General features: G+C 40.8%; 1 protein-coding gene across 13 annotated transcripts in view; it reads right to left on the bottom strand.

Moving 5' to 3' along the window:
• Positions 1-16,014, bottom strand: part of CLASP1 (cytoplasmic linker associated protein 1) — a 178,113-nt gene that overhangs the window by 10,402 nt on the left and 151,697 nt on the right. For 7 of the 13 annotated variants that reach the window (XM_014939598.1, XM_014939545.1, XM_014939605.1 and 4 more), the window contains 4 exons: positions 12,532-12,682; positions 11,225-11,471; positions 10,273-10,463; positions 8,485-8,613 (listed from right to left, as the gene is read on the bottom strand). In XM_014939598.1, coding sequence (XP_014795084.1) covers positions 8,485-8,613; positions 10,273-10,463; positions 11,225-11,471; positions 12,532-12,682 — 718 coding nt within the window. Of the gene's footprint in view, positions 1-8,484; positions 8,614-10,272; positions 10,467-11,224; positions 11,472-12,531; positions 12,683-16,014 lie in introns of all 13 variants that reach the window. The other 6 variants (XM_014939521.1, XM_014939528.1, XM_014939553.1 and 3 more) reach the window with 1 other exon arrangement.

Genomic DNA, 16,014 nt, shown 5'->3' with positions numbered 1-16,014 from the left:
ACTCATACTGACAGCTACATCCCTGAAACAGGAATGGTCAGAAGATAGTTGCACATCCAGGAAATAACAATACTCATCCACTTGGCTCTTGGCATCCTCTAAAGCAAACCCAACAGTGAAAATGACCTCAGATACTTTACACAAGGTACAGGGAGGATGGTGAAGCAGACCTGAGACCTTGACTGCTTCTGTATCAGTGTCCTGTTTCCAGAAGAAAAGCTGTCAAACTGCTCCGACTACTTCAGCCCCTTCTCAGCATTTAATTATAACACTAAAACGTATTCCAAGAAGAATGGCAATCCACAACATGGTCAATATTAAAAAAATTTCATCCTGAAAGATCTGTAAATAAGTAACCAAGCAGAACAGAACGCTTGTTTTCCCTCTTCCAGCAAGTTTTCCCTCTTCCAGCTATTTCTTTGCTAATTTCTCTTCAATTTCACACATGAGAAGAATGAAAGTTAATATTTTTCCACAGAAGCTAGTACTAGTTCATAAGGAAGCACTATATGATTTTGTTGGGAAAGGAGAGAAACACTCAAGTACTTAAGGGAAACCTAATGCCGTAACGCCATGCTCTGGTACCACAGCATTGAATTGCTGGAGTGGATGAAGTCAGGAGCTCCCAGGAGGTCTCCCTTTAAAGGAATTCACTTCTTGGCACGACGGCTTTTGACGTCGGCTTTCCCAGTGCTGAAACACTGCTACCATAAAGCTTTCCACAAACAATGCAGTGGATTTACAGAGAGCCCACATATCTTGGAATCAATTTAACAACATTCACGAGCAAGTCACTTTAGCTAAAAAAGTTCACTATCTATTCACTAACTATTTGGACACAGGGCATTTGGATTTTGCTTTGCAATAATTACAGTTAGTGTTAGTAAATGCTTTCACACACTCTCAGAAAGAAAAACTTGCATATACACAATTTAACAACATTCACGAGCAAGTCACTTCAGCTAAAAAACTTCACTATCTATACCTATTTGGACACAGGGCATTTGGGATTTTGCTTTGCAACAATTACAATTACTGTTAGTAAATGTTTTCACACACTCTCATAAAGAAAAACTTGCATATACTTTGCAGGTCACTGAAAAAAATAATAATTTCTTAACCTTAAATCTTCCTGGTATCCTACTGGATAAGAAAACAATAATATTTAGTATCCACCTAAGGTCACACTTTGATCTTAAATATACTACTGTACACTCCAAACAGTTTCGAGTAGGTAAAAATTTCAATGAGTAATTCTATCTGGGTTTCAGCTCCACATCCTGGTTGCAGAGTTTACCATGCACATTAAGTTGCAGGTATGAAGCAAGTGCACGAAACAAAACCTTTCTTTAAAAGCCTCTTAACCAGTTCCAAGCACAAGGGGTTAAAAGACAGCTGTAATTTTTTTCCCAAAACAAGCCAGGGTTCAAACAGCAACACAGGTCATACATATTTTGCACATTGTGAGGTCAGCTGTAAAGGTGCAGGATTTATTTATGCCCCCACGAGTCCTCCTTTCAGCAAAGCTGCCTGCGTGCAGCAAGGATCTGGCAGCATTTACACAGCAGTTGGGTATTTCCCATCACTTCTCCCTGCAGTGCCTTCCCTCTGAATACAGAAGGACGCGTTACACATGTCCAGTAGGCTTCCTGCTGATATTAGCTTGTAAATGTGACAACACCAGGGAGACATCCAAGTCTTCCGAGAGCACATCTGGCAGACAGCGTCTGCATCTAAGCCACACTTCAGCAAACCCCTTAAGCGTCTGTTTAACTTTATTAACATGCTGAAGTCTCACTGACGTCAATGGGATTCAAGCATGTGCTTACATGCTTGCTTGAATCAGAGCCTCTGCAGGTAACGGGCTCCCAGCTCCCTTGGAAAGGGCTGGCAGGGGACAGGCTGCAGGAAGGGGCAGGGCAACACCAGCTGAGAGCCAGCCAAAAGGACAAGCTCGTCCCTGCGGGCACAGAAAGCCAAATGCCACCATTCTGCAATGCAAGTATCCCTATCCAAAAGGTCTTTCCTTCTGGCCTTGGCAGAATAAAGCGTTCAGCCACCCAGACCAACTCTGCATCCCACCAGGGAAGGCACATCTCCAAACACTTACACAGCACTCCCAGAGTCATGAGAGCTCACCTGGTAACACCAGAGAAACCAGCAGCGTTCTCACATAGAGGAAAGTGCATTATCAAAAGATACAAACTGCCACGTCACTTGGCAACAAGAACGTGCAATTATACAAGAGTTTAGCAAAAATATTTTGCCGTGAGGCACAACACGTGTGTCTTGCAAATTACACATACCATACAATATCAAAAAAATCAAGTATCTTTCTTCAATCAGGACTTTAACCTGGCCAGCAGGGTTCAGAGAAGTGGAAGAAACAAGCAAACAGCATCAAGCAACAGGTTCTTCCTCCCATCTTTGGAGGTAAGATGAACAAATACACACTGGGAAATGGGAAGAAGAGCCCCATTAGGCTCATACTACCAGCAGACACCACAAGAGGTAGTCGTTATGCATCCTTTAAATATGAGGAAAAAAAGTGGCCTTCAATCCATGCTCAGACTATGGGACTTATTGTCACAAGAGGATTAAAAAAAACAGTTGAATTTACTGAAGAAAAACCAAAGGCCAAAACACAGAGCAGCCAGCAGAACCATTAGCATGGCAAGGCTGTAAGCTTCAGGCAGCTGGAAGGATGGAGAATATCGACAGGAGGCATCACTGTACGCTTGCTTCTTGCTAGTCAGTCAGGTAGGGTATCAAGTCAAGCAAACTTTTTGCCTAACATAATATAATTATTCTCGGTGATCTCACAAATATAAAAGAAAACTAGCAAAGCTCTCAAATGATGATGGCAGTTGGAAGCAGCAAGTTCAAAAGGGTGGCTATGAAGCAAGATGTGCGAGACTAAAGAGAGCCTGCAGCGTTTTAAAAACACAGACACTAAGCTGTACGTAAGGTATGACACAATCATGATCTTACCTCCCAGTAAAAGCTTAGAACAAACCACGGCTTGAACTGGATAGTTCGATATAATTCAAAACAGGGCAGGTAGCCCAGGAACACAGATCTAAAAGATAGTGCTTTGCCTTAAAGCAGCAGGTTTTTCTCCCTCCCAAACGCTCACCTTACACTCTAGATGCTAGAGACTTCTGCTGACACAACATAAGCTGTGTCTGCTGATGGGCTCCTTGAAAAACATCTGTGGTGCATCAAGACCTTCCCAGTGAGTCTCCCAAAAGTCAGAAATGGCTATACTTCCACCCAAGTTTGCTTTAGGGAAGGAACCATATTCAGATGGCACAAAGCCATGCGTAACACACAAGTAGGCTGTTCACCTCTAGCAATGTCTTCTTAATGCTATAGAGGAGTAAGCTCCAGAGGTACAGGTCCCAGCAATATGCACATGAAATGCTTTCTGATTTCAACGGGAAGGGATATGTTGATGGGCAGTACTAGGAACAGCGTGGTCAAGACAGCCACCTGTCACACAGCCCTTTCTTTTAATAGAAAAGCACATTGGTATCATCGACATTCTACAAAACTTGCTGGACAAACTTTGGATGATGATTCCCACCGGTTTATCTGGTTCACAACGTACTGCAGCCATGGGATCCTGCTCGCTTAAGACAGCCAGAACCAAGGCTCCATCTCTTCTGCATAATTTCTTCTGCTCAGCTATTCCTCTCGGTGCATTACAGACGTCGCTTGCTGCCTGATGGCTGCAGCAAGCAGCTTGTCCGTGGTAATCTGCTCTTGGTCAACAAGCAGCAACTTTCTAAAGGGTTTTGATGGTTTCATTTTTGCTTTGAAGTGACACAAACTGCTGGCAAATACAGAAAATAAATAAATATTTATCCTGATTTGCCAAAGGCGGAACATGCCAGGTTCACAGGTTGCACAGGGCATCAGCGTAACATGCTAGGACCAAGCAGAGCAGCACCTGTACACCTACATGGGAGCTGTACATAGGACTGTAAGCTGCAGTACTTTGCCACGATTCCTCATTGCACCATCTCTGCAGAAGCCATAGAGAATGAGGCCGTGTAGGTAAAACCACGCTGAAAACTTAGAGGCTTTGTACACTATTGTGAAACACGCAGAGTGCCAGAGGAAGTTCATTAAGCAAAAGAACAACATTTCTTTTTCGGGCTGACAAGGCACACAGCACACAGCTATGTTTTTGAGCCAATTTTTGCCATCTAGAGGTGGCTACTTAAAGCCTGCATAATCTAAGCTGGAGGGGATGGAGGTTTACCAATACCTAGCCAGGCAAACTCCCATCCCTGAAGGCTTTACAGTCTGATCCAGAGAGGAACAAACAATTAAGAACTTGGTTTCAAAGCAGGAAGTGAACTCAGCAATGGGGAACGCTAAGCAGATGAAAAAACAATGTGATTTTTATAAGGGATTCAGAAGAGATGAAGTAGATTAGACTGCTTCTTCTCTGCACTAAGTACTTGAAACATGTTGGGAATTAGAAAAAGCACATAAACATATACAATGAAACATCAACAACTGCCAAGCTGCAGCGCTTGGCAGCTTCCAGCATGAACTATATGTCAATTAACCTTGAAGACTGTGATCATTTAGTGCTTTTCTTCTTTAGTAAGCTATGTTTTGCAGAAACCTACATAGATCACAGCACCATCAGAGGACACTTGCAAATCTTATTAACGTCAGAGGCCAATCTAAAAGCACCTCAGCAAGACAGTAACAATTATCTACAGTTAATGGATAGCTGTGTTAGTTCTTCTTTTTCACCCTCTTTTAGAGGGTTACAACAAAGAATGTTACATCCCAATTACATGACCTTCTTGATAATAAAAGGCCAAAATTAGATATCTAAGATATGGCACAATATTCTTTCCTGGCACATAGAAAATATGCATCAACTAAGTCTATAGGCTTAGTTGAAAAGAAAAATAGACTGGGAGAGACAGAAGCAGGGAATTATCTATCCCACGATTTTCACTTTGTAACCATTTCCCAAGATAATTAACTATTTCTGTTTTAATATACTCAAGAAGAAGAACTTATACTCAATTTTGCTGGTATGAATCTGAGGCAATGTCATATCAATGGTATTGGGTCAGCAGGCAGCATCTCTCCTTAGTTATGGGTGAGTAACTACATTGGAACAAATGAGTTAATATTAACTAATTGGCAACAGAAAGATGGTCCTCTTCCAAATAACTCCAAACAAAGAGTGATAAAAATCAACAAGATTTAATACCGTCCACAACTTCAATTACGTTCTAATGCTCCAAAAGTAAGTGAAAGGCATTTACATGTCAACCCCCATAAATATTTACAGTTATGACTGAAGCAGGCTTGACTCTTCACATCACTCCATTAAATCAACAGCACTGAATAGACTGTTATACTAAGAACAGTACAAAAACAGGCTGAAGTTTAAAAAAGCAAACTAAACATGGATCCCAACCCAGAGCCTTTGAGTCTGTAGCCTAGGGCCACATTAATTTTGAACCTCCACTGAGGTCTGTGCTTTGCCAATCTCCTGCGTTTGTGGTCACAACAAGGCGCAACTTGGCATCCAACATGTACCAAGTTTCTCTCTCCTTTGTCCCTGGGAAGAGAAGTGGTGCTCTTATGCTGCTCCACTGATCCTACACCTTGCCTTCAGCAACAGGAGACACAAGAGTCCTAGCCATGGCAAAGACTGAACTGTCTAAAGACTTCAGCTTGGACACAGCCAATTATCCAAGCATCCCAAGACACCCAGCTTTGCTAACATTGTTCTGATGCTTTGAACTACGTAATCTGGAATAAAACCACAGGCCCTTTTGTTTCTTTAACTAGATACCAGCACTCAAATGGAGGAGAGGGCAGTATTTGGGTGGAGAATATGTTGGTTATAACTCATTATTTGATCCCTCCTGGCCACGCTGAACAGCAGCAATGTTGGAATTTAGGAAGACGAACCTTCTTGATTTCTAAAGAGTTGCCTCTTAGGGGAATGACTTCTTAGAGACATTACCTGAGATTAAGTGTTCTGTACCATGCTCCTCTTCAAACTCTTTACTCTTTGCTTGGTCACTTTAGACTGATTCCCCATGGACCAAACATAACAGAAAATGGAAGCAATAACTTGGAGCAATTAGCAGCCCCTGTGCTGAAGGCGAAAATCAGGTAAGAAAGATTGAAGCAGATACAGCTCGATCAAAACAGTCATCTTCTGCTGATTTATGCAGCCTGCTGCATGCCAAAGGATCTTAAACTAAGCCAGGATCACTCCGGTCTTCTACAACAAGGCAGAAGCAGCCCAGAAACACAACAAATCCTGGAGTAACATCCTATCAGGGCATCACTGGCACAAGAATTAACACTTTCCAAACCAAAATATATAGCAACTTTCCTTAAAATAAGTTTTTATAGTACAGAGGACGATTTTATTTTATGTGGTCTAAGGACAGTACACCACTGCCCTTAATACTGCTCTGATTTAGTGAAAAAGAAAACTGTAGAACAGACTGCTGAGATCTTCCCTTTCCTTCTTCAGCTATTATTTGAAAGTGCCCTTCAATCACAAACTGGAGAATCCTCACTTAATCTCCCACTCAGTGGGATCAAGTCAAAGGGCAGCTCCTCCACCCCTCCTGGAGAGAGCCGTGCTGCAAAGTCAGCAGCGACAGCAAGCTGAAGGGCCACCATGGGATGGGAATTAGTGACCTTTTGGCCCAGGGCTATGAGTTTGACCAACTGAGCCATGCCCAAATGGACTCCCAGTTAATTTTTCCCTGACTTAACTGATATTCTCAAACTACTGACAGACAGATGATACCTTCCATGGGTTGTATCATGGTTCCGAGAGCCTCTTTTACACAGAGATCACAGGCATCAACACATAGAATGAAAAATCCAACACCAGTGACACCACTTAACACTGCAGTGCAGGCAACCATTTAGCAACAGACACTTACTCTTCTCTGCTCTTCCTCAGGAGTCACCTCACACAAATCCTGAAGAACCTTTTCATACCACAAGTATGAAAAGCACAGTGTGGGGAGTACAGAGGCATAAAGTGTCATGTTTTCAACATTGTGCTTGATTTCTATATAACCTACCAGTCCCATGAGGACAGTGAGTTCCAAGGGACATTAAAAACAAGACCAGAGACAATCTGAAAAGGTCCTGCTAGAAATGGTAGTTTTGGAGGACGCTCAGAAAAAAAATATAAAGGGCACTGAGTCAAGGTGAGCTGAGAAATATGCAACCAGGAAAACCTGCCAATAAAAGGCACTCCTTCAGAACACAATGTTTTGTCTGACTGCTTTATCAGGAAATCAATTTACAACTGCTTCTTATTACTCTGAACTGAAAATGACAGGAGAGCAAAGGCTCTAAATCAAGGAGAGGAAAGCAGGCAGAGTACAGAAGTCCTCATTCACTGAAGGACTAAACATTTTATACTTTTGCATTTTAGAGAAATCCAGCTTGTTACTTTCTTTCCCTGAGGGTGTTTTTTGTTTTGCTGTTTTGGTTTTAAAACAGTACAGTTTCTGCTACACACAGCTAACATAACCTTGTGCAAGTTACGCAATGATACGGAGCAGTCTGATCTATACAATGACCTTTTTCATGGCCTAAGCTCTCCAGACAGAGGTGCCTAAAATTGCTAGTTTAGGACAAGCCTGTTGCAGAGAAGACTACGTGTCTTATATTTCAAAGCAAGGACTTTGGTAACAAAGCCATCACAGACATACAGAGAAATTCACGTGGCATCTTCCAAGCTTTACTTCAAACTTGCGACATGCACAAGGTAGATTGAAAGCTCCAGCTTGGAAGACAATCTACATAGATTGACTTTAAATGTAATTTGAGTTTATTTAGTTCAAATGTTTATTTTTGTTTTACTCCAGAAGAATACTTTCAGTTTTACATACAAGTTTCTCTCACAAAAAGAAAATGTAATTCACTCTTCCCTTGGCTTCTTCCTCTGCCCCAGCTTCTGTTCAGCAGCGTGACCTCTTTGTTCATTTTCTCCTGTTACTCAGCAGTTCCCAGTTTTCCAGCACAGCTCAATTTCACCATTCAGTTTTTATACACCTGGGCCTTGTGTTCTCCAGTACACACCATATCCTTACCCAGATGGAAGGATCATAGTGTCCCCAGGGTGCTCCAAAAAATTATTAAACAGGCTTTTCTACTCAAGCCTCTCTTTTTCTACTCAAGCCTCTCCCAGAATGAGCACAGAAATCCTTGGGATTTCCAAGGAAGTTGCTGAACAATGACGAGATAGCTCCAAATCTAATAAACAGCTCTGTCAGTCTCAATTTTTTTCCTCCCCACCTCAGCACGTTAAAATCCTGTCTTCATACTGGGGAGACTTAATATCAGTTTGTTCCATTGTCAAGATGGGTCAATGTGTTTGCCTGTAAACCTCACGACTCCTACATTCCTTCAGCAGGTCCATATTGCTTTCCCAGTAGCAACACCGAAAGGCTCACTCACCTCTTTGTGGGAATCTTTATGTGCTTCCAGTGTTTTCATGATGGTCAATTCCGCGTAGTTCTTAAACCTTGCCGGCTGGTTCCTTAAGATCTCTCTCAGGACTCGCAGCGCCAGGGCTCTTATTGAATGCTGTGTCAAGAGAAACCCACATGAGAAAAGTCACTTCTCAAAATTGTAGTTTGAAGTAAATTCTCATGGCTCCCTACGTACGCCACCAGAAATCTCATATTGCTCTACTGGCTCCAGTGAAGTGAGGAGTGTAATTAATATAACTAAAATTCACACTTGGTCTCCTTGCTTGCTTTGCACAAAAATTCACATAAAATGACTGTTGTCACAGGTACAAGAATCAGAATGACTCTACTTTGTTAAATTCCATACTCTTTTGGCAATGAAGTACAAATTTGTACCCAAAGCAGCACATCTGCATTACATGAATCTACAAAGAAGCTCAGGTGGTGTTTGTTTTGCCCTTCCTCTTTTGCTTAGCTTCACGGATATCAAGCTGGGCTCCATCCACACAACAAAGCTGTTCCTCAGGTACTAATGCAGTAAAATTGACTCCCTTCCTGTAACTCCTATGGAAATTACTTTCAAGAACAGTCAGTCATTGTAGTCAACGCTGACCTATGTGTTAATCCTTTATATCAAAAGATCATTAGCAGAAGGGATTTATAACACCTGCTTCAATTTCACAACTGCTATATTAAGTTTTTGGCCTGTCGCCACTCCAAATAGATTCTACAATTTCAGCAGAGGAATACTTTATACTCAGCCTTTTAAGCATGCCCTTTGATACTCATCTGCAAAATTCATGCAGTATCACAATTCACATGTACTTAGATATAGCCATCACATCTTCCTATACATGTGTGATGATGCTATGATTAACATGTAGGACTAAAGCAGCTCATGCTTATGCTACAAACAACTGAGAAAACATCAGCCACCTACACTGCTTCAGAATTAAAATTTCTGACGGCCTGCCATATACTTTACAAGGAATATAAAAAATACAATGGATATTGAATCAGATGAAACAAAAAAGAACTGTGAGCGCTTCAGTGCTTTGAAGCCTAAATATTGTAACATTGAGATGGAACATGGCTCTGATGCGAAGGCGCAGCAGGGTGCTGGGTCTTTACCAAATATCATTGTGCTGAAAGCTGAACAAATAACCCCAAGTGGAAGGAGGAAAAGTCTAGCCTGTGAATTATCACTTTGATCAGCTATCAAGTATTAGGCTGTGATAATAACGCAGCTTTTTTTTTAATACTTCAAAACAAGATCCCCTATGCAAGTAGTTTGTTCTTGATGACATTTTTGCAAGATACAGAGACCCATCCCACGAGATCTAATAGCCTGGATCTCTAAACCACACAGAGCAAAAAAAAAAAATTCTTCTTTTTTGGGGGAATGAGGATGATATAGCTAAGAGCTTGTAATTTCATCCTAATTCGGAAAAGAACAGCTTTTGAAATCTTGGTAGTTTTTGTACAAGACTTGAAGATAACTTTTCTTCTGATTCTAATTCAACTTCCTAGTTATATGTTACCAACATTCTAGAAGGAGAGGGGAAAAAATGGAACACTCCAGAATAGCTTAAAATCCATCATTAAGCACACTGAAAACAAAAGCAGAGTCACCAACCTTCAAAAGAAAAAACAAGCAGTGCAACATCACTGATGAGGTGCTGTACAAAATGCAGGTTTCATTTAAACTAGAGTGGAGGAACTATCACCCTAGATGAAGCAACGTATTGAGTTAAGATAAAAATCTACATCTCACATCTTTGTCTCCAAGCGTTTCCAGCAGCAAGAGCAGAATGGTTTTGAAATGTTCCTCCCAAACTCCGAGATTATCTTCCCTTGTGATCTTCAGCAGTTCCAGGAGAGCTCCTTTCCGCTCCTCCACCCGCTCGTTGTGGTTGGAGAGCTCTTTCAGAAGATCAGCCACCAAATCTGAATGGTCAATGGGTACTTCTAGGACAAATGGTAGGTAATCATTTGGGGAAACAGGAAAAAAGATCAAAGATGCGAAGATTACTAACCCTCTACAGAACAAATTGCACATGACAAGGGCCCCCCCAAAAAATGCATCAAATCCCTGGTGGCCTCAGTCAAGCAGGCACGAGAATCCAACTAGCCCACAATTTCACCCGAGTTCACAACACAGCTCATGAATCTGCACATGGCTTCTAAGGAACCAGGAAGAGATGACAATTGGATTTCATCCAGTTCCAATTGCTGCTACAAGATGAGAACTGCCAGTTTTCCCCCAGACACACACACCCAAAACCAGCAATCACATGTATGACCTTTAGATCAAAGTACAGTGACTCATCAGTGTACTACAAAAGAATAAAGCTAAGGTGCAGCATCACTCAAATGAAGTGAAATGCTAAGAAACAACAAGCTATTGAGTGAGATGTTTCAGGCATAAAGAGTGGAATGTTCCCAAAACAGTGTCCCTACATTTAGATGCTTAAGGGACAAGATTGAGGGAAACTCTAGGCAAACAAAAATTAAAACTGCAGTATGACAGTTTCTCAATAGCCGCAAGATCAGGTTCTGCTGGCACAAGAGAACAGAGAGTATTTTCATACCAAGCCTCAACTCTGCTGCACAGTAATAGACAACATATGCACGGGCAAGCCTGTATCTGAGAGCACTACCCACACACAAATATACCAGGAACAGAGCAAGCTGCCTGCCATTTTATGACATATGCTGATACAAACCGTCCCGAAGCTGATCCATGTCATCATCGAACACTGCTTCCTTCAGGGCAGTCTTGTCGTAAGTGTTAATTGTGTCGACGTAAGGATAGGGGTTATATTCTCGAGCACGTGGCCCTGAAAAGGCGCGGGGAGGCTGGGTGTTAAGTAGGGAGGTTTTGTTATCTAGAGCCATCCTTCCGCCTTCCACAATGTCACCGCTTCCACGGACATCACTGCTAGGCACAGCGAGGCCACCATCTCGAGACACCTGGGGGATCAAACAGAAAGAAATTACATGAGACTACTCAAATTCCGGAAGCTGTAGCTTTTTTAGAGTTCACCAACCAATATGAAGATGCATAGAATTGTTTACACGTACACAATGCTTGCGTAAAACTTAGACTACCACCTCTTTCCCTTATCTAACTACAACTGTTCCAAAAATACCTCATGACCATAGGGCAAAAATCTATGCTAACATTCCTATATATAAGTTAATATTGCTAAAACTGCACAAGCTGGCAAAGATCACAAGCTCCGGAACAGGACCAATTTGCTAAGAAGGGAAAGGAAGCAAAAGCAATGTTCTCCTCATGAAATTTCATAACCCACTGATAGAGGGTGTTGGGTGATGTTTAACAAGAACTAAACAATAGAAGGGTCTCAAAGAAAAATTTTGGAGCATGAATTTTTAGCTTTAAGACTAACTTAATTTACTAAACTAAACTTCTTTGTCCAGATAAGATAGGAAGCAAAACCATCAGAGAAGGTGTGAAGTTGGAAGGGACACATAAGGATCATTGTCTAAGACTTCTAAATTTTGCAGTCCACGTATTTAATTAAAACAAACAGCATCTCACATGGTAGATAATTCTATAACCATTCATGCAGCATAAGGTGCTACGTGAGTTGTATCTTTAAAGTGAATAGGGGTCCTTCCTACATAGGAAGCAACAAGCCTGCGAGGGAAACCACCCATGCACTTTAAGAACATTTCCCATTACAGACCTGACTACACATGGTCCATGAAAAAGCCATCACTGAGCCACGCTGAGCCTGAGGAACACCAGCACTGTTTCCTTCGTGCATGAGACTCCCTCAGAAACTCAGTGAGCACACTGTACAAGCAGCTCGAGTTTAAAGGGTGCAAGAGGCTACATTAGTGAGACTCCATAACTTAGTTGTAAACCATCGGCAACTAATAAGCTGAAGATATTTGCAAGAATACAACCGAGTAACTGGTTTTTGTACACTAGCAATCCAAAGCCAGGTTTGAACACAATATTTTAAAGTTTCACTTATGTGGGGACCTGAAGTTACATACTTACAATGTCACAGTCTTTCTTTCCATCACGTTTGATCGGCTCATTCAGGTCCTCTTGACTACGGAAACTAAACTTTTCAATCGCTTCAGTGACTCCACGAAGAGAGCTGTAGATTTCATCAGAATTTAGGTTCTCCGTGTCATAATCCAGCATACTAAAGACCAAACGTATATGAAATGTTACATATGAAATCGGAATCCGCTTTTGACTGTTAACAAAAACAATGCCAACTCAGAGACAGATGATTTGGTGTACCCTTTCTAATGGTGCCTTGTAACAAAATATGGATGGAATCAAAGCAGACTTCAGGTCTGAGTCTGCCCTGCAAACAGGGCTAAATCTAGAAGCTCCACCGAAATCAGTGGCATTACATCGCTGTGAGGGGAAAATCAGGTCCACTGTTAGTTACATTCCATAGCAGTGAGCTGTGCTAGCTTCTGTAAACCAAAAGACCTATCCCCAGCATGGTAAAGGTGTTATTTAAAAAGGAAAATAAATAAAATCAATCACTATGAGAACTCAAAGGGTTGTGACAGCTGGTGGAAATGAAATCAATGACATTTAGGTTTCATAATATATCAAATACATTCTATCAATGGATTCAAATGTGACAGATCTAAATGGAAAGGAAAATGTATCTTGTTGTAAACCTTAGTCTAACATGTCCCACTTTCATTTATAGAATAGTAAAACCAAAGCCATTTGCATGATGCCTTGATAAAAAATGCATTTCAATATTGAGCTTAAATTTGGGAATTCTCTTGCTCAAATCTGAGGCAGTCTGTCTGTGCCTCAGAAATTCCTCAGCAGCATAAAGCCATGCAAGTTTGGGGATTCCTTGAAGAGTTATCCAAAATTAAATTGCATGAAAAAAATAGGTGGCATGCAAGGGCCGATGATATGAAAAGATGTGGCTAAGAAGAGAAGGTCCTACAAGCTTGGAGAAAATGAAAAGGCCTTATTGGCAGGGCTTTGCTCTATCTAGGAGAAGTTGAGTTTGCACGACAATCAGTTTTCCAAGACAGATTTTATGAAGAGACCTAGTAACTGAGAACAATTTCTCTGGGGGAGTCTCAGATCTTAGTAGAGCCAGAAGCAAATAAACCAAAAGAATTTGAGACATTTACATCAAGTTGTTTGTCAATAAGTGTCAAGAAGTGGCTCCCTACAGGGGTGAATTACTATTTCTTAACAGCTGGGGAAGGATGACAGGACAGGCTTGGAAAAGGATGGCTGAACAAAGAACTCTTCCTTTTCCACAAAAGAAAGACTCGCTGTGAGGTGGATGAGAAAAAAATAAAAAACATAAAATCCCTTCTGAGTCCTGGGTACACAGCTATTATTTTCAATAGAACTAGAAGTAGGATGTTAAATATCTAGAATTACTACTTCTTTTTTTTTTTGTCTGAAAGAAATTCAGGAACTTCAGACCGAGGGTAAGATTGGTGCTGCCTGATTCCTTTGGGATTAACACACTGAAAATAGCCATAATCCCTGGCTCCCAAGCAACGTGCACACAAGCATCAGCACCGTGTATTCTGGCAAAGAAACCAAAGAACAACTCCCCAACTTTAAACAGTGTCTGTCTGGCCAGGAAGAAAGAGAAACCACTTAAAGAACAGACCAAGATCAGGAAACAAAAGCTGTTTATAAATCTGAAGAAGTCAAAGTATTTAGGGCTTTTAAACAGTTGAATGACACTAATGCACTGTGATGGCTTTCCAGACAAAAGTAAACGTACTTCTTCGATTCTTTGTAAGTATCAGGCAGGGATAGGACAACCTTTGTTTTATATGATCTTGAAAATATTAATTTTGAGCTCAAGCACATTTAATGGGTTCTTTATGCAATATTTAAGCGAGCAATGAAACCGCAATTCAGGAGGGTGTATATGTGACTGTACCCATGTATCTACACCAAGAGATGACAAGACTTACCAAAGGTCACACAAAAAGAGAAATAATCACGGATATACTGACACTAAATCTTCTGCTAAAATCATCACTTCTTTCCTCAGGGGTGAATTTTGCCCTAAACTGCTACCAAAGACTAGATCAAAGTACAGACTCTGCAATGCTAAAGGACTAATGCAATTTCTGAAGCTGATGAATTTTGCAAAGCACAAAACCATATTTTAATAAAAATCTAAAGAATCCAGTGATTTCACATGTCAAGAGTAAGCCTGTGTAGAAGATCACATTATGGCTGTGTTCTACATGAACAAAAACTCTACATGTGTACACACACATCTATTGACAGTATGTGTGCTGGAATACTTCACAGACAACACGATGGGGGGAATAAAAAAATAACATGGAACTACACCCACCTTTCAGTTAAAAAAAAAAGAAAAGACACAAAAGGAAAAAAAAAAATTATGACCCATGCAGAAAACTAGAGGAAAGTCACAGGATGAATAAGAAGTGAGTAGAGATGAGCAGTGTTCAGGGATGTCACAACATTATTTTCCATCTTCTGCTGCACTAAAACAATGCAGGTCTCTGCAAGATTTTCAAGATACAATTTGGAAGTTTTCCAGTCTGAAATGAAATACATTTTACTTCCATAAACTATTATTCAGTTTCCTATCCAAACTATGTGTAAGTAATCAACAGTTTAGTATCCTCAAGCAGCACACAGTAGCCCACTTCATTGCACTTTCAGGCTCTAGGTTGGAATATATGTCAAATCATTCCAAACCTTGGTGTCAACTAATGAAAGGAGGAAGAAAAATTCTCCAGTTTAACTCCCAAAATCAACATGTATCTCTTCCGCAAATATCTTAGTGTCCTAGAGAGTCAAAACATTGATTTAAAATTCTAATTCTGCAGGTACTCACAGAGGTACAGGCCACAGGATTACATTTTCTCTCTCAGATATCACAGATTCTCAGATTTTGAGCCCTCAAAGAACAATTTGTTTGCTTGTCTTTCAACAGTTTTTCATTAGGAAATTCTTGCTTCGAGGAAAGACTATATATATAGTCCTTCTTTAGGCAATAGGTATATTTAAGTCAGGAGAAAACACATCTACAGAAAGCCTGTTGTCACAGTATAAACTTAAAAAAATATCCAAGGAATTTGGTATAGAGGTCTGACAAATTAAGTTTGTATTCAGAAGGGGTATTTTTTGATTAAAACCAGTCTACTCCAGTATAGCGATTAAAGATTTGTATGCAGATTGGAACAAAATGTGAGGGCACAGGAGGAGGAAGAGATATCAAAATTAGTGATCCTCTAAATCCTGTGGGTAAGGACAATTTCAATTTTGATAATACAAATTTGCAAGATGTTCCACCATCATGCTGTGCAGGCAGCTGGTAAAATCACACAGGCAAACTTCATCCTCATTGTCTCACGGATATTGACTACTGCAGATGTGAAATCACTATTGAGCTGTATTTGCCTGTTTGAAAGGACTACACTGTGCAAAAGGCACATGAGTGAAGTTGAAAGACCTCACCCGTGCTATCATAACACAACCAGT

Source organism: Calidris pugnax, unplaced genomic scaffold (assembly GCF_001431845.1).
Source record: "Calidris pugnax isolate Ruff unplaced genomic scaffold, ASM143184v1 scaffold21, whole genome shotgun sequence".
NCBI lineage: Eukaryota > Metazoa > Chordata > Aves > Charadriiformes > Scolopacidae > Calidris > Calidris pugnax.
Note: the sequence above shows the minus strand (reverse complement) of the source record. Positions and strands in the feature narration are given on the sequence as shown.